Genomic DNA, 18718 nt, shown 5'->3' on the forward strand with positions numbered 1-18718 from the left:
ATATTATTTTAAAAAATATTTAAAAACAATTTACAATTATTTTTCATTATATTCTTATATCAGGTAGATCACGTATAAATATTTGATTAAGTTACGTAATAAAAATGATGGTAACAAAGTTTTCATATTAATTGTCATTACCTCTCGTTCCATTACAATAAAACATTACATTACATTTAAAAGAGTTTCATTATCTTAATATTATGCATAGTCATATTCGTAAGTACTTAAAGCAAGTTTTAAAAAAAGTATATTATAAAAAAAATTTACAGTTTATTTATTCTATATCTTATTTTTAAATTAATATCATTAATTTACTTAACCGGCAAATTTTGATTTCGTTATTGTCAAAATATAAAATAGTTATTTTTTTTTACGTAGTTAATTAACGGCGTAATTTTTTTTACATTAATACTTTGATACAAAAATTTAAGTAGTAATCTTAAAAAATAATCTCATTGTTAAAAAAATTTTAACTAAGTACGGCAGTTAATTATTATTATTATTTTTTTTATTATTAGATATTGAATTATTTAAAAAAAAAATTATCGAATTTAATGGCACTATTTGTATATACTTCTAATAGTCAGTTTTGTGACAGATCATCGCGTAAATATTTAAATTTCCATTTATAAATTTTAAAATATAATTATAACTATATTAAAAGTATATTTTAAATTTACAAAACTACATTTCAATTTTTTGGTATATTTTAATTGAATCAAATTTATTTCTTTCATTCTTTTTAATTTAATTGTTAAAAAAATTTAAATTATGTGAGACAAAATAGTGACTTTAACTTCACAAAATGTCAGACATAAAAGAATTTATCATAAGAATATTCTGTCACAAATTCGATTTGTTCAAACTTTAACCTCATCTACATCTTTAGTCATATATACATAACTGGGATTAGTAAAACTATCAGGAATATCTTTTCGTAGTTCATTATTATAACTCGGGATATTAACATAATTATCTTGTGTTCTAATAATTCCATCTTTGTAATTATTAAAATTATGTTTATTATTTAATTTATTATCTCCATTATTACTATTGTCAGTATCATCTTTACAATGAACTTGTGTATCGTCAATTAATCTTAAATTTTGTGGCGCGTTGCAATAACCAGAGTCTCGTTCCATTAATTTTTCTTTAGCAAGGGAATTTTTCATAGCTTGACGCTGTCTTGCATATTCCGCCCTACGTTCTTGTATATTTATCGGTTTTAAATAATTATCGTCTTCACTTTTAAGCATCGGTGATATTTCAACAGCCTCAGAATCCGAATCTGAGTTAATGTTATGACTGTTACTAGTTGTGTTATTTCGTGATGGAAATTCAAAGTGATTATTTGAGGTCAAGCTGAGTGGACTAAATATCCCAGACTCGTCACGTTCTTGAGCAGGACTCATGCAAATATATGATGTATCTGTCATTGGGCTTAATGGTATATTTGGTGAATTGACATAGTCATGTGGTGATGATAAAGACTCATGATCCGGTGATGATATCATCATCAGATAATCATTTTGTTTACTTTCAAAGAATTCTGTATTCATGTCTATATATGGTGTATTTAAATCGACGTAATGCTGTTGAAAAAATGATTATTTTTAAAGATAAATATTGCGAGCATGAGTTTATTGAAAAAATAATTTAAAAATATAAATTACCATTTTAACACTTTCGTCTAATAAATTTCCAATACTGTCAACTAAATCTGTGAATGTTGGACGTGCAGTTGGTTTAGCTCGCCAACAATCATTCATAATTTTATATCTACAATTGAAAATAACAATTAAAGTTTTTTTTTCTTTACTTAAGGGAGGAAGCTCGTCTGAGAGACAAAAAAAAAGTAGTACCTTCTTTATTAACATTCTTAAAATTTCAGACATTATTAAGCAACATTCCACGAATATTTTGCTGAATTTTTATAAAAAAATATTGAAAAATGAGCCAGTGGTAGTAGGGAGAGACGAGTCACCTCAAGAAAAAGTCTCCATGCGGTAGTCAGGATTATTCATGACTGCCTCATCTGAAATCAAAAACCCAAAAAGATTTCTTTGGTACATAAGTTTATCTTGGATTTGAACGAAGGAATAAACAAAATATTCATTTTTGAATTTTTGGTAAAGGTGCAATAAAAAAACTGTGATTTTTACTGAAAATTGCTCCTTTTGTTTAATTCAAAAATAAGTAATTGAAAAAAAAATCCTTCGCTCAAATCTAAGATAAACTTATTTACTAAAGAAATCTTTTTGCTTTTTTTATTTCAAATGAAGCAGTCATGAGTTATCCTGGAGACTTTTTTTTTGAGGTGACTCGTGTCTCCCTACTACCACTGGCTTATTTTTCAATATTTTTTTATGAAAATTTAGCAAAATAGTTTTGGAATGATGCTTAATAATGTCACAAATTTTAATAATTTTAATGAAAAAGATACTCTGAAAAAAAAATCACAAAAATTTGCTCTTTTTTTTTTGTATCTCAGACCAGTTTCCATCCTTAAGGCACCTCCAGACACCAGCCTTTATTTTTTTTTAATTATATGCCAATTCAATAACCTGGAATTGGCATAATCATATTAAAATTTTGTTAGTTAACTAAAAAAAAGTTGAAGCAGTAATTGAAAAAAAAGCAACATAATTATAATTCCGCCGAGATGTAGATTTAAAAAAAAATCACTTACAGTTGTTATCAATTAAGAGTTAAATGAATTTCACCCTACAAAATTTAATATTTCGATAGTACTGATATGAAGATTTCACTGAAATTTATTTACCAACTTATTCCGAATTGATAACAGCTGTAAGTAATTTTTTTAAATCCATATTTTGGTGAAATTTTAACTTGTCCTTTTTTCAATTAATACTTCAATTTTTTTAAATTAATTAATAAAATTTTAATACGATATACATTGTCTGAGAATGCCATTAAAAATGAAAATTCTCTAAATAAATAAATCAAACATACACATCGTCAGTAGCAAATTCCGGTTTTTCCATACGATAACCCTCGACCAATTTTTGAAATTGTTTTTCCGCTTCCATACCCGGATACGGTGTCTCGGCGAGAGTGAAAAACTCCCACAGTACAATTCCAAAGGACCAAATATCTGATTGCGTTGAAAATATTCTGTCTCTTATAGATTCAATAGCCATCCACTTAATAGGTAATGGTGCATTGCCTTGTTTTTTATAATTATCATCTTTGTACATTGTTTTAGCCAGCCCAAAGTCACATATTTTAACGACATTATTTTCTGCTAATAAAATATTTCTTGCCGCTAAATCGCCATGCAAAACCTATAACCATAAACCCAATAATACATTTAATCATCAATCATTAAAGCGATGATGTTCTTATTAATTATTCATTACCTTGCGTTGACTTAAATATTCCATTCCCCGAGCGACTTGGAATGCCCATGATAATAAATCTTGTGTGCAAATTGGTTTTAAATTATAATCTTTATAATCACCACGATAATTTGAACGCCAGCCCGGTTGTACTGAATTATTACTCAAAATAGGACCTTCCGGTGACATATTTATGCTTTCAGTATCATTACCAGCTGCGTAACTAACTAACTCTGGTCCATTGCTTGAACTTGTACTGATGCTACGAGAAAATGATAATGCTGCATATTTTATCCTGTTAAATAGAAAAAAAACGACCCATGTCTTTGTTAAACCACATACCGCATGCACCTCTGTTACAATTTTAAATAAAATATTGTGCACAGCATTCACTTGCATTAAAAAATAAAAATGTGTATTTTAGTGATTATAATTACCAATTAGAAATTTATAACTGTTAAATTATTATTTTTGTTAAAAAGAAAGAGAGAAAGAGAGATAGAGCGTGAAGTAAAACGAGTCAAAACCCTTTATCAAAAAGTTTATAGTAATTTAATCATAATTTTACTAAAATATTTTGTATCATTCCAAAGGCCTGTTATTTAACTTTTTTTCTTTGTATTATTTATACACGCAAAAAAATGAATTATAAAAATTAATGATTGATAACTGAAAATTTCGAATGTGGTCACAATTTAATATCATTTCAAACAGTAATTTCGTGGTTTTATAGAATAAATTATAATAATCTTAATTTAAATATTTGAATTTAAAGTTTACATGTAAATAAATCATGTTACAAGTAATAGAAATTACTGTTCGGTAGATAAAAAAATGAAATTATAATAATTTAACGTTTCAGCTCCAACATTCGCTGTTTGGAACATTAAAGTTTATAGTAAAAAAGTATAAAAAAAATATTTAGTATGATAAATAAAATTTTCAATGTCGAGCAATTGATTTTATGTACAACGTTATATAATTATTACTTTTCTCAAATTGTAGAAAGTATATCTTAAGCGCATCAGTTTTTATAGTTTGAAACAATAGAATTTTACTTGTGTTTGTTGGCTTCCAATGTATGTGAAAGAATTAATCTAAAGTATTACTGATGCGACTACATCTACATGGCAAAATGACGTATTTTATCATTTTAAATAAGAAAATTTAAAGATTAAGAGTGACTATTTTTTTTTTTCATATCAGTATATTTTAGACAGGGTGGCAACAAACCAGGAAAACCGGGAGAGTCGGGAATTATCAGGGAATTCAATGCGACCGGGAAATATCATGGAGATGTCAGGGAATTTCGAAAAGTATTCGGGAATTAAATTGCGATAGTTCAAAATTAAAAAATTTTTCAATAACACACTAGTTACAAAAGTTAAGGGATATGAAAAAAATTTAAAATTTTCAAGTGATTTTCAATAGGTTGAAACTCGAAGGAAAATGATCGTACGACAAAAACAAAAAAGGCAAATTATAGCTTAAAGTGTTTAGATTTCTGCTCTGGTCTCTAAATTTTTCATTATGTGCGGTTCCGGAGTAATCCTTAGAAAACTATCGAAAAATAAATTTACCAAATTTTTGCTCGTCTTAAAAACAACTTTCGAGCTTCAATAAAGTTTTTTCGATAATTATGATTGATTTTTAATTGCTCCGGAACCGTGCATAATAAAAAAATTTAAAGACCAAATCAGAAAACTAGATACTTGAAGCTACAGTTTTCCTTTTTGTTTGTGTTGTACGACCATTTTCCTTCGAGTTACAAACTGTTGAAAATTGCTAAAAAATTTGAAATTTTTTTAGTATCCCTCAATTTTTGTAACCAGTGTATTTTGAATTTATTTGAATCATAAAATTTCTTATTAAATATTTTAACTTACACATTTTTAACATCGAATAATCAAAAGTAGGCAATATTAATTTATTTTATTGCCATTTTTTACGGTTTCTCGCACGATTTAATTATCAAATGTAATTATTAAAAATAAAAATATAATAAAAACTTTGAATATTTAAATGATACGAATAAAATTTCTAAATCAGGGAAAAATGTGGAGAACTTTACTGAAAAACCGGCAAATATTAGGGAATTTTGAAATCATTTCTTTGTGGCCACCCTGTAAGAGAATCACTCTTATACATTTTCGCTTTCCATATTATATTATTTATAAATATATGAATTGACTTCTTTGATGTAAGCTTATGTTCAAACAATAAAATGAAAGAAAATCCGAATGAAATTTATTATTTATGTTTTTGCGTGCATCAAAGATATATATAATTTACCTGTTGCCACTACCGACACTGACAGTCCGTGCAAGTAACTCACGTCCAATCATCAGATCAATTTTACCAGTTGCTGTGTCAATTTGGTTTATAAATTCAGCTCTATGTCGTAATAAATAATTATGCAAATTACCAAATCGACAGTATTCAACAATCACCAATAATTCTCCTAATAAATAAATAAGTAAATTATTCATTTATATAATTATCAAGTAAATTTATTTATTGAATTTATAAATTATTTAACGTACGTTTTGCAATATTTTTAGTACAAGCCCCAAGTAAATTAACAACATTGAGATGTTTACCGAGATGTACCATTATTTTAAGTTCGCTAGCAAGTGCGCGTATGTATGTAGGTTCTGTAGAACGTCGTACCATTTTTACAGCAACTGTCGTATTAGATTCACTTTCACATATTCCTTGTGCTTCAGCTTTCATGACGACACCGAATGCACCACTACCCAATTGTTTTCCTGTTATTCATAAGAAAACATAATTAAAATAATAAATAATAAATTATAAACATTAACTTCAGTCTCTCTTAACTATAAATTTTGAATTCCTTACCAAATTTTAATTTTTCCCGCGGAAATTCCCATTTTTTATCGTATGGTAATAATTCAGCTTGTTCATCAATCGTCAGCTCCGGATTCAAACATTCTAGTGCACCTTCTTCGAAGTGCGTTAAACCAGCTTCCATTAATTGTTTTCTTATGACCTTTATAATAATTACCAAAAATAAATAATTAAGTTAACAAATTATTTACATAATTTATTTATATTATTTACCTTTTCACGATGGACTTTTATTGAGAAATAAATAACAAGTATAATACAAATAACAGTGATAAATATAAGTACAGCAATTAATATTTTAGGTATTCCTTCTCCTTTTATCGTTATAAATTGATATGTTTCAACATTCCCAAAACGGTTTTCTCCGCGACATATATATTTACCACTATTTTTTTCACGCGGATTGACTATTTCGAGTGTTCTATTCTTGTCTATTAATTTATAAACATCATCCGTTTCATTAATGTGTATATTATCCTTAAAAAAAAATAATAAGAGTGTTTTATAAAATTCATTATTTAATAAATTTAACAATCTCTGGTTAAAAAAATCTAATTCAATGTGTTTAAGAAAAAAAAAGAAGATTTCTTGGAGGAAAAAAATTTTTATTCGCCTTAAGAAAATTTTTTACTTGGGCACGAAAAAATTTTTGGGGTTCCGGGTCAAAAATAAAACTTAATTGAGGCTCTCTTTACCTTATTTTCTTTCGAAGTTATCGATTTGCTAAAGCTTTTCGATAAGATCTCGACTTTTCCGACTTGAATTTAATTTTTTTCCTTACTTTTGACTTTTAATTTTTTTTTCGCCTTACTTTTGACTTGCTGAATTAAGTCGAAAAAAAGTTATTTATTCGGCTTACTTTTGCCTTAATATATAAAAATTATTTCATCTTAGTTTTGACTTTCCCGCCTTATAATTTAAGTCAGATAAATCTAAATCGTCAATTTCGACTTGACTTTAACTTTACCGTCTTAAATCGTGACTAAGTAAGCCAGTTAAGTCTAAACCAAGGCTTAAACTCAATGTATTTCATATCTCCACAAAAAAATTCGAGTTTGTATTGTGAAAAACGGCTCCAAATTTAGATTTGGAAACCAAGTCTAAATCAAGTTTTATTTTTGACCCGGGATGAAAAAAAAATTTCTTGCATCGAGAAATTTTTTCTAGCCCTAAAAGAATTTTTGTTTTTAATCCATAATGCAAAATTTTTCTTGCGCCAAGAAATTTTTTTTTCTGTGAATCGGAATTAGTCAGACATTTCTGATTGGTTTTATTTATTCAATTAAATTTGAAACTTCCTACACTTGATCGAATTTAAATAAGTTTTCATTGAATTTTTTAACCAGAAGACATTAAAATGTTAATTATTTTTTACCTTCCACCAGGAAATTGAAGGGCTCGGCATTCCTTTAATATTACAATTAAGACTTATAGTAGTGTCACTAGCTTCATCAGTATTATATATATTTTCCGTTTGATTCATATTTGTATCGAGAATATACGGTTCTTGTGGATCTGTGTAAATATAAATTTATAATTATTAATATCTATAATAGAATAGGGAAAAGAATTGACAAAATGAAACCCAAAATTGTTTTTTAATTTACAAAAGGGTAACATGGACACCACAAAGCAATTGGGGCCACCCGAAATTCCTTATAAAATACTTTTAAATCAACTTTCCGAATATTTATTTTAAAAAAAAATTAACTAATAAATAAAAAATTAATAACAATAAAAGAACTATAAACATTTTTGTTATTACGACCATGCTGATATTTAATTTACTAATTATTGAATTTTATCCATTTAGGACAATTTTTATTTGATTTAAATAAAATTAACATTTAATTAAAATAAATTATAAATATAAATAATTACCATAAACTCTAAGCCGATGTTCACTTTGTGGTATTTGATCACCATTAAATATTCCGGTGCATTTATAAAGTTTAGCATCCGATTTACTCACATTTTTAAATATTAAATGTGAAAAATATGTAAATTCTGTTTTAGTTTTATCAATAATCAGTCTATCTAAAATAAATTAAATTAAATTGTTTATTATAAATTTTTTAAGTTAAAACAAATTTATTTATTGAAGTAAATTATTTACCAGTTTGATTAATAATATTATTATCTTCATCCAGCCACTTAAGGTCTTCAGTAAAGTTATAAACTGATGCACCGCAAGATAATTTTATATTATCACCAACAATAATATCGTTTGGAGGTTCTACTATACCAAACCCATCATGTACATCTGTAAAAATTATTACTATTAACTTCTAAAAATACAAAAAAGATAAAAATTTTTTTTTTAGCATATGTTAGTATTAAAGTAAATCATTAATTTTATCTTTCAATTTTCAAAAGTTTTAAAAACGTTCAAAAAAAGTTCTTCATTGAGTCACGATTTTTTTTTTTCATGGTTACGATTAAATAATTTTGTTTTTATTTAAAATAATTTAAAAAATTACCAGAAACGAATATCGTTTGACTGACGAAATCACAACCACGATCATTGCAAGCCTTACAAGTTATTGTTCCAGTTGTTTCAACTATTAATGTCACTTGAGAAACTATTTTTGTTTTTTCTTCAGATATAATGACGCCCTAAAAATATGTTTGACTACAATAATAACAATAAGTTTAAAAATAATTGATGATTAATTTAATTACGTTAATTTACATTTAACGTTTGAGATGTTGTAACATTGAATCCTTGATAGTGATTATTGTAATTGATAAAATTATCATAAAAATTCCATGTTATATTTGGTAAAGGATATCCAACAGCAGTGCAATCAATTTTTGCGTTGGAGTTCGGTAAATGGTACGGATGTATTCCCATTATATCGCCAATCAATGGTTGTGCTGCAAAAAAAAACAAATATATTTAGTACTTATTATTTACTAGTAGTGTTCTCGATAAATTACGATAGAAGTGACAAAAATATACAGAAACAAATTAATAGCTAATGAAATTTTCTAAAAAATGTCTCATGACATTTCTATATACACTTAATTATATAGACGTAATTGAAACTTGAAGTAAAAAAAAATAAACAAGTATTTTATTCCTAAATTAATTGATCCCTCATAAAATAAATTTTTATAAAAACTAAAAAAAAACAAAATTTCTAATGAAACGTATATATGAATCATAGTCAGTCGCACATACATTTTCCAAGCGATGCCGCATCAAATGCGACAAATGTTAAAAAGATTCGATGTTTTAAAGTTATTAAGAATTAAAAAAAAAAGTTGATAAATATTGATTAGTAATTACTTTAATTTTGATCGATCATTAGAATTGGGACTGATATAGCTGATAACAATTACTTGTTCAACCATCGTTTCATTGGTTATTAGAACTACATTAGGGTTTTTAAGATGACGTATAAGACTGATAAGGTTTCAATGACAAAAGAAACGTTGATTGAATAATAAATGTTATTAGCTTCATTACTCTTAATTTCTATGGTTGATTAAAATTAATTTTGATAATGACAATGAATTTAATTTATTAAAGTAAAAAAATAAAATAATTAATGCTTACCTTCAACTTCAAGATCAAAATGTAACTCTTTAGTTTCTTCAGAATTATAAGCTCTAAATACGTAAGTTCCTATATCTTCTAGAGTTAATTTAAATAGTTGTAATACTGATTTATTTTCCGTATTTGTTATAGAAAATTTGTTGTTTGAGTTATTACTCATTAGCTCTTTATCAGACGGCGCAAGCCTAGTAAATAAATAAATTTTAATGATTTATAAATTTATTAGTATCATAATAATTACCATTCTATTTCAGGCGTTGGAAATGCATCGAAATAAATCACCCATGTAATACTATCACCTTCTTTCTTTGTAAAATTTGTCTCATTATGTGACAATGTTAAATTTATATATTTTATATTGGGATCTATTAAAATAAATTTAATTGAAATATAACATGCCATTTATTTAATCTCTATAAACTTGCTTAACTTAATTATTAAATATTAGTTTTATTTTATAGTTAAAATATAGTATATTATACACCATGGGAGAAAAGTAGGACATTCTAAGCCACGTGTGTAATTGCCTATCCGAGATCAGAACGGCAAATATGCGAATTGGGACGTCCTACTTTCCTCCGTGAAATCTATGCTATTTTCCTCAGATCTGCACCTCAAAATTTCAATTTTTGTTCTGTTTGCGGAAAGAATAGCGCATGCACAAATTTTACAACTTGTTTCCACATAAGAAAAAAGAGCACGACTTTCTTGCCTCTAAATAGAGGAAGAATTTAAAGTTTTAGTGCAGATATGGTGAAAAATATTTGTCATGATACCATTATTGAAACTTGAAGTTTCAGTGTCTCTACAGCCCGTCGAAACAAGCTAAATTTAAGCCGATGCTGCAAACAACTGCTAGCGAATGCGTAATTCATAAATCCCTTCACAGCGAGCAGAAACATGCGTGTTTCTTCCTTTGGGAAGAAACACAATTGTTTCTGCCCTGTGCTAGATATATTTAATGTTCATTTGCAGCCTTATTATTCTCATTTGTTTACTTGTCACTGCAATTTACTCATTTCATTTTTTTAATGACAATTTTAACTAACTAAATGAAATTACTAAAAAATAAGCGCAAATAACATTTTTGTATTATTTACTATGTAATGAGTGACTGTCAATCACATATTTTTCATTCTCTAACAGTTCTCCTTATCATCGGCTTGAAATTAACTTGTTTCTTACTGGCTGCTGACACTGAATCTTAAAGTTCCGATGGAGGTAATCATGAAAAATATAATGTGTGACTCAGGATAAAACACGATTTCAGACTGCGGGTGATGTCAGCCAACCTTACCCTAGTCTGAAATCGTCTTGTTTCATCCCTTGTCACACAATATACTATAGAAGTTTACAATAAACAAATGCAATTCTGACAGTGATCAAATGAAGTCAGGAATTAATTTAGCGGGCAGAAAAAAATCAGTTTCTTCCCTATAGACTAGAAACATGAATTTCTGTCTCCTAAATCGCTTTGTTCTGAAGTTGGCTTGTGTCAATTGGAAAAAAAGCATTGAAACTAACAGCTTCAAAACAGGTAATATGCAATGGTATGAAAATAAACTTAAATGTATGAATATTATAAATAAAACATTAATATATACAGGGTATCCCAAAGGTCACACACATAAATTATGAAGTAGATACCCTCTAAAAGGAAATTAGTGAAATTCACTGCGAACCAGTGGTATATCTACTTATCACCTATTCGAAGAAAATTTCTGATTCATTTTTAAAGAGTAGACTGCAATTCTGAGACAAAAAACTTTGCACACTTTCTATAACTAATAATTAATTATCTAAACGTTTGGTGCACAAATGGTAGCAAGCTTTTCGTCGGAAAATTGGAACCCTTATCTATCCTTTAATTTATATGCATTACTTTTTGGGCACCCAATTTAACTTTTGAATCAGCAAAAAAAAATTTATTTACTCTCTAAAAATGAATCAGTGGAGTTCACCTCGAATTAGTGAATATTCACTGAAAACCAGCTATAAGTATACCAATGGTTCAATTAGTGGTATACTTATAGCTGTAGAAATATTGACTATCCACTGGATCGCAGTGAATTTCACTAATTCATTTTTAGAGGGTAAAAATAATTTTCAAGCTGATTCAATAAATTTTTATGTTAATCAGATTCCTACTTTACAGCAAGAATTTAAAAAATAATAAAAATAAATTTACCATGTAACTTTATATTTATTGTAGAATGATTGGACTTTGAGTGCGTTGATATAGTACAGACATATTCACCTTCATCACCAGTATCTATATTTTTAATAACTAATTCATTTATAGCACGTACCATATTACTGCCAACACGACGATCTCGATGAAATTGCGTTGATACTCGATCGCTCTACAAAGTAAAAAAATAATAAAATAAAAATATTACATTTATCAATTGACTAAATAAATTGATACCTGTTGTGGCGTTGTCCAATTAAGTAAATACGTCAAATCGTGTTCAATATCAACGGTACAATTTAATCGAAGTTCTCCACCAAGAACTATGGGATGAGACGGTTGTTTTATGACCGGTTTATTAACACTCAATATCCTTCCTAATTTTCAGTAATTGAAATAAGTATTAATTCAATCTATATATACATTTATGAATCGAATAATTACTTCTACACTGAGAAAAAAAATTACTATTACTCAGAAAAGATTTTCTTGATTCAATAGTTTTTTAACTTTCCCCTAAGAAAATCAATGATTTTCAAAAAATTCAGGAAGCTATTGTTTTTACCCCGATTTTCGAAAATTGAGTTTTCAGATGTCGACGTTTTGAGGTCCTAGGAAGCTATGGATGTGAACGCTCTAGAACTTTTTAACTAATGAACCGATTTGGATGGTTAAGTCGGCAATCGAAAAAACTTGTTGGCGATCAACTTTACTGAAAATTTCAGATCATTTGATCAAGTAGACTCGAAAATATTTGCGAATTTTTTTTTTTTTTTCAGTTTTTTTTTATTTTCGAGAAACGCCTTGAACAATCGACTTCAAAATCTAATCAACTCTAGAACTTAGTAAAACGCGTCAATTGCCGCCTCAACCCTATTAATCAGTTGATGCGTTCGAGAGATTCATTGGAGAGAAGAATGGTAAAAAACGGGTTTTTCCAAATATCATCGAAACAGCTGAACCGATCGATTTCAAATTTTAATCAGCTTTAGAATTCAATAAAACGCGCCGATTGCAACCTCAAACGTCAAAATCGGTTAATTAGTTCAAAAGATATCGGCGTTGAAAAGTTATATTTAATATATTATTGCTCTGACGTGAGCCAAAACTCATTTAGATTCTGATTTTAGTCACTGACATTAATTTCTGACTCAATAAATTCATGTTATTGAACATAATCGGGAATAAAAATTTAAAACCGCTTCTTCATTAATGATTTCCGATATTAAAATTTTCAAACTTTAGCATAAAACGTAACTTGTTGGAGCTTGAAAAGCTCATAAAAAACAATTGCATGGAATAGCATTTTCGAGCTCAAAGAGTGAATATTCACTTATTTCACTTATTCATGTTTCGAGAGAGTAATTTCCAATAATATAGATTTTTGTCTAAAACAAAAATGTCTCAGCAATAGTATTTTTTTCTCTCTGTGTATTTATATTATATTTAATATCAATATTACTTGCAACATGAAGAAAATAATCTATTTCTTGCATCGATTCTTCATGAATACACTGATAATATGCTGAGTCTTTAATAGTAGCATTTTTAATAGTAAATCCTTTTTTTGCATCATATGTCACTTGTCCATCCACTTTAATTTCAACTTCCTGTTTTTAAAAAAATGTATGCACTATAATTATCTTTTTATTTACTATTATAATTATAATTATTTAAAAAAAATTACTTGTCCGTCCCGAAATAATTTAATGCTGTACTCCGGAGAAGTTGGACGACATCCTAAAACAATATCATCACCGGCTTCTTCACGTAAATTTTCTACTGACTCTATAATCTCGACAAAATAATTTTCAGTTGCTAAAAAATAATAATTGTGAATAAAGTTATTTTTTCTCTATCATAATTATAAATAAATAATTAAAATATTTATTTACATTTAACAAAAACGTACACCCATCTAACGTCTTCATCAGTTAGAGTATCAGGTGTGATTTCAATATCCTCTAGATCTTTGAGTAGATAATCTTTATTAGAATCAAGGCAACCATACCAACCAGTGTCACCATAAATTGTTTTTGGTCTTTTTAATATTACATTATGTACGTATCCTTCATCGTAATGTAAAATTTCAACTGGTGATGTGACAATCTATTTATATAATTGATTATTAATTTATGAATATTATTATTTAAATTATATAATTATTTACTTACATGGGGTGTTACATTTCTAGGATAAATAAATGATACATTTTCAAAGTATGTACAGTTTATTTCTAATGGCTTATGCTCATCTAAATAAATTTCATCACCATAAGGTGATAAGTCTGGTTTAGTTGCTAGCGATACTAAAATATTTAAAAATATAATTATTTATTATTTTTATTTCGTAAATTTAGTTAAATTTAAATAGATAACAGAAATTTTAAATCTGTATGGATGAATAGATAATTGGGAAACTATTTTTTTTTGTACTAACAATTTTTTTTCATGAAATTTTGGATTTATATAATTTTCAAGAGACCTCTTATGATAAATAGTGGAAAATGTATTAGAAAAATTAGAATTTTCAAAATAATTTTAAAACTTGCAAGTAATTCAAATTTTTCGAAAATTTAAATCATTCGATTCAAATTTTAAATTGAATATTAATATACTTAAGTAGGACAGAAAAATCTTCAAGATATCACAAAAACGTCTTAATGAACTTAAGATACATTTTGATTTGGTTCAAAATCAACTTTTTTTTAAGTAAATAAAACATATAGATGTTGATACTAGTCACAAAAAATTTTTGTTCGATTCAGCTACGCAACAAAAGTTTAAGAAATAGTTGCAGAATTCCAAAAAATTTTATTCAATTATAAAGACGATTTTATATCCCGCCGTCAGATCAGATTTGACCATATCTCGTCAGATGTGATCTGACCATTTTATATTTGGTCAGATATTGAATTTGGATCTCATTATATCTGGGTATATCTTGTCAGATCTAATAATATCTGCTAAATTTTTTCCTTAACACGAGTGCAGTTCCCTATATAAAGTCGCCGAGCTTCGAAATATTCCCACAGATCGGCCAATGCCTGGTTTTCTAATGATTGGCCAATAAACGGCTAACTATACTCGCCCGTGCATGGTGAGTCATTGGCAGCCGTCTTTTTACTTATAAAAACGGCGCACAATTAGCCGCCGTTTGTTGGCTAACGGTTTGATCGAGTGCTCTTGATACCAAGCTTTGGCCGATGATTGATTATCACGATTGGCCAATGCTTGCGACTGCCAGCTTGCCATACCGTTATCATCCGATATTTAGCCGATCTTCGGCCATTGCTTGAAAATTGGCAGCCATTCACGACCCAGTAATAGGCCGATTCTTTTTCTTTGTATGGGTCTTTTCACATATGTTTAGATCTGGTCAGATATAGCCACACGGAAAAAATGAACTATATAAATTGAAAACGACAAGTAATATAATGATAAAGTGATCAATAAATACTATTATTCTAAATAGTAATTTTTTTATTTATAATTGAAACGTGAATAAGTACAAGATAAGTATGAAAATTTGTGGTCTATGCAAGAAAAATTACTATGTATTTGAACTTTAAAAATCGTAACTGATACTTAGAAAATTGACGACACGTATTGTAAAATTTATTATTTGGAGTGTTAAAATTCCTCATATTGACATCCGGGTTCCGGGATATAATTTCAAGCACTTATTTTCAAAGTTTGTTTTTTCCGTGCATATAAATAGGTATGTAACGACAAATATAACCTGATCCTAAGATATAAATAGGTCTAACAAATTATATCAGATATGAATCGCCTGAAATTTAATACATGACCAGATACAAATTGATCTGACCAGATTTTATCTTTTTTTTAAGGGTCGTGTTTTCGCTTTATAGATAAAAATTATCTTAATTATCAAGTTTTACAGATAATTTTTTGGTGATTATTTATAATTTACTTTTAGCTAACTTTTTTCAGTCTTTTTAGCAAATAGTTTTTTGATGGCTTCAGTTTTCATTATTTTGTCATTATTTTTCGGCCTTATCGTTATGTCAAAAATACATTCTTTGAATCGTTATCATATATATGTCCCAAAATTAAGTGTTCTACTTAGAATTTGAGTAATATTTATGTACAAAATATTTTCACACCCATTATTTGTCAAAAATATTTAATAATTTAATTATAAAAAAAAAATAACGTTTTTGTAATTAACTATTAAATAATATATCGAGTATCAGTTTTTGTAAGATGTTATAAATTGGAATATTTTTTCCAATATCATATAATCATAAAAATTTAACTTAACGTATTGTATTTATATTATTTAATATAATTCAACTTTTTTTAAAAATATAGTCAGTGCATAAGATTTCTAAGAGGAAGTTTTCTTTCCTCCCTCGATAAGCTCAACATTTATCAAACCAGTCTCCATCCTATATCATCTAAATGAATTGTTGTGGCTGTTAATATCACAAAGTTCTCACATTTTTTCTATTACTAAACATTCCTTCATAATAAAAAAAATTTTTTTTTCAAATTAAATATATATAAATATAACTAACTTCCTCATATTATCTAATATTTTATCTAAAACATTTTGATTTAAATTAGTATGCCATTGGATATATATGAGACAATATTTTATTTTTTATTTTCATTTCATAATTTTTGTTAAGATAATTAATTAATCGTGAATTGTTGATTATTTATATCAACTGTAAAAACAAATTTCCGATAAAAAAAAAAAAGGTTTCATGGATTTGATAAAACATGAAAAGTCCCTTGGAAATTAAAGATAAACATTTATGATTTTAAAATAATCGATTGTTAATTGTAGGCGTAACGGATGTTTCTTTAGAATTTTTGACAAAATAATCAAACTAACGTCCTGTAACATGTGTTACTGATTAAAAATATTCTTTTTCTGTTTATGATAAATATAAGATAGATTTTCGACAAATCTCATCTTGAAAAAAAATTTTTTCCGTAAAAAAAAAATTTTAAAGACAGTTATATAAAAAAATATTTTAACTTGTTTTTTAAAAAAATATATTTTTTTAAAAATCATATGAACAAAGAAAAGTTGTTAAAATCAAATAAAGATAAATTTCTACTAATAAAAACAATTTATGAAGTTCAATAGATTAATAATAATAACCGTAAAGTAGATAATATTTTTTTTTCTTATAGATAAATTAAAAAACGAACTAATTAAAAAATTTATTACCACAAAAAATGTTTGAAGTATTTTATAAAAATAATTATTTAGAGAAATAAATAACCTGTCTATAGTACCACAAACGCATTCATTAAAAAAATAATAATAATAAAATATACATTTATTATAAATGCTGACTAATAGACCATGACTCGTATTGAATGAATTCGATCATATGCATCGCAAGATGAGCATTCGTTTTATATTATTTTCTCAACTATAGCTACGCGTATAGAAATATTAAACGAAAATTTTATTAAGTGTATTTACGCAGATGATTACATCCATGTCAAGGTTATTTAAGAGAAAATAAATTGCTCTTAAATATTTTTTAATTTTTTCAAAAAAACAAGACCAAAATTTTAAGTAAAAGTAAAACTTTAAAAAATAACATGTTTTTTTTTTTATTTCGTTTTTTATCTAGTCGATAAGTAATTATATACTCGATGACCCAAGTAATAATACTAATAGCTCAATAAGATGCTAAATGATTTTTTCGAAACCATTTATACAATCCTCACAATTTAAACCGTCACAAAATACTTTGACCATTAAGAGACACTCAATTAGTGAAACTCAATTAACGTGTTTACTTGAAACTTCGACGCGTAATTCAAAAATTTTATATTTTTACTATTTATATATTAAAAATTTATAAATTTTTAAGTTACTTTTTATTCTAAAATATAAAAATTCCATTTACTTCTTGTTTTAATGTTTTATTTCCAAAATAAGTGATAGTTTAACGGGAAATACCAAAATAATGCGTCAGAAACAGGTATTACGGCATTTCTAGACAGTGTTTATTTTTTATTTTATTATTTTATTTAAAAGACATTGTTTTAAATAATTAAAATAACAATAATAAGTGTATTGAGTGCACTCGATGTAACATTTAAAGAGTAGAGAGTGATTTTAACTTTCAGACAAGGCCATACCGGTACAATTGAACCAATCACGTATCACTTAGCTCAGGTAGTAGTTGAGATATATAATAAAATATATATACAGGTAAAGGTATAAGTTTATTCGTGATAGTGATTCAACTGACACGTCGACCACGTGATATAACTGGCATTTCCCAATAAATAAAAAATTTTTAATATATTAAACATTTAAAAATAATTTGGTAATAAATTTTTACAATACAATGTAAGACGGAGTAAAAAATTAAAACAACTCACGGTAAGTATTTAGAAGTATCAAAAAAATACACTTTGGATCCATGATTTTTTTTTATTAACAATAAAAAACTTTTATCAGCATCACATATTCACATTTAATATATTTTAATTACAGTGTATATTTAAACACATGTGACACTCGCGGTAGACTGTGTTATACTTTAAATCATATGTCGTTGCTGTATATCTTTACGCGGTCTTTTTTAACACTGAGACCAGAATCAGAGGAATGTGAGACTCGTAGACCCCACCCTAATGTGTTGTATGATGGAAAAAAGTAACGGAAGGAGTAGGAGATTTTACGTCATCTACTGAAGCTAAAAGGTATCTTGTAAACACCAATTCCAGT

At 27.0% G+C, this 18718-nt stretch overlaps 1 protein-coding gene across 2 annotated transcripts; it reads right to left on the bottom strand.

Annotated features, from left to right (window-relative positions):
• Window positions 1-12: 12 nt before the first annotated feature.
• LOC103570507 (vascular endothelial growth factor receptor 1) lies at window positions 13-18586 on the bottom strand. Of its 2 annotated transcripts, none has more exons than XM_053742134.1 (22): window positions 18370-18586; window positions 14161-14294; window positions 13882-14095; window positions 13674-13804; window positions 13449-13596; window positions 12224-12363; window positions 11984-12158; window positions 10037-10160; window positions 9796-9980; window positions 8926-9110; window positions 8714-8849; window positions 8350-8496; window positions 8115-8270; window positions 7609-7748; window positions 6447-6710; window positions 6225-6375; window positions 5906-6130; window positions 5655-5823; window positions 3384-3624; window positions 2977-3308; window positions 1677-1782; window positions 13-1595 (listed from the first exon to the last, which is right to left on the bottom strand). In XM_053742134.1, the coding sequence occupies exons 1-22, from the start codon at window positions 18410-18412 to the stop codon at window positions 864-866; spliced, it is 4278 nt and encodes a 1425-aa protein (XP_053598109.1). In that variant the 5' UTR covers window positions 18413-18586; the 3' UTR covers window positions 13-863. The 2 variants fall into 2 exon arrangements, with proteins under 2 accessions (XP_053598109.1, XP_053598108.1); XM_053742133.1 differs by having other exon boundaries at window positions 3384-3657.
• Between the last annotated feature and the right edge of the window lie 132 nt (window positions 18587-18718).

Source organism: Microplitis demolitor, chromosome 10 (genome assembly GCF_026212275.2).
Source record: "Microplitis demolitor isolate Queensland-Clemson2020A chromosome 10, iyMicDemo2.1a, whole genome shotgun sequence".
NCBI lineage: Eukaryota > Metazoa > Arthropoda > Insecta > Hymenoptera > Braconidae > Microplitis > Microplitis demolitor.

What these genes read in the sequence shown, in the direction of transcription:
- LOC103570507 (XM_053742133.1), bottom strand. Translation starts at nt 18,412, where the DNA reads ATGGATCCAAAGTGTATTTTTTTGATACTTCTAAATACTTACC. An exon ending in CTAGAAATGTAACACCCCAT is followed by an intron (nt 14,096 to 14,160) that starts GTAAGTAAATAA and finishes TTATATAAATAG; the next exon opens with ATTGTCACATCACCAGTTGA. An exon ending in GCGGGAAAAATTAAAATTTG is followed by an intron (nt 6,131 to 6,224) that starts GTAAGGAATTCA and finishes TATGAATAACAG; the next exon opens with GAAAACAATTGGGTAGTGGT.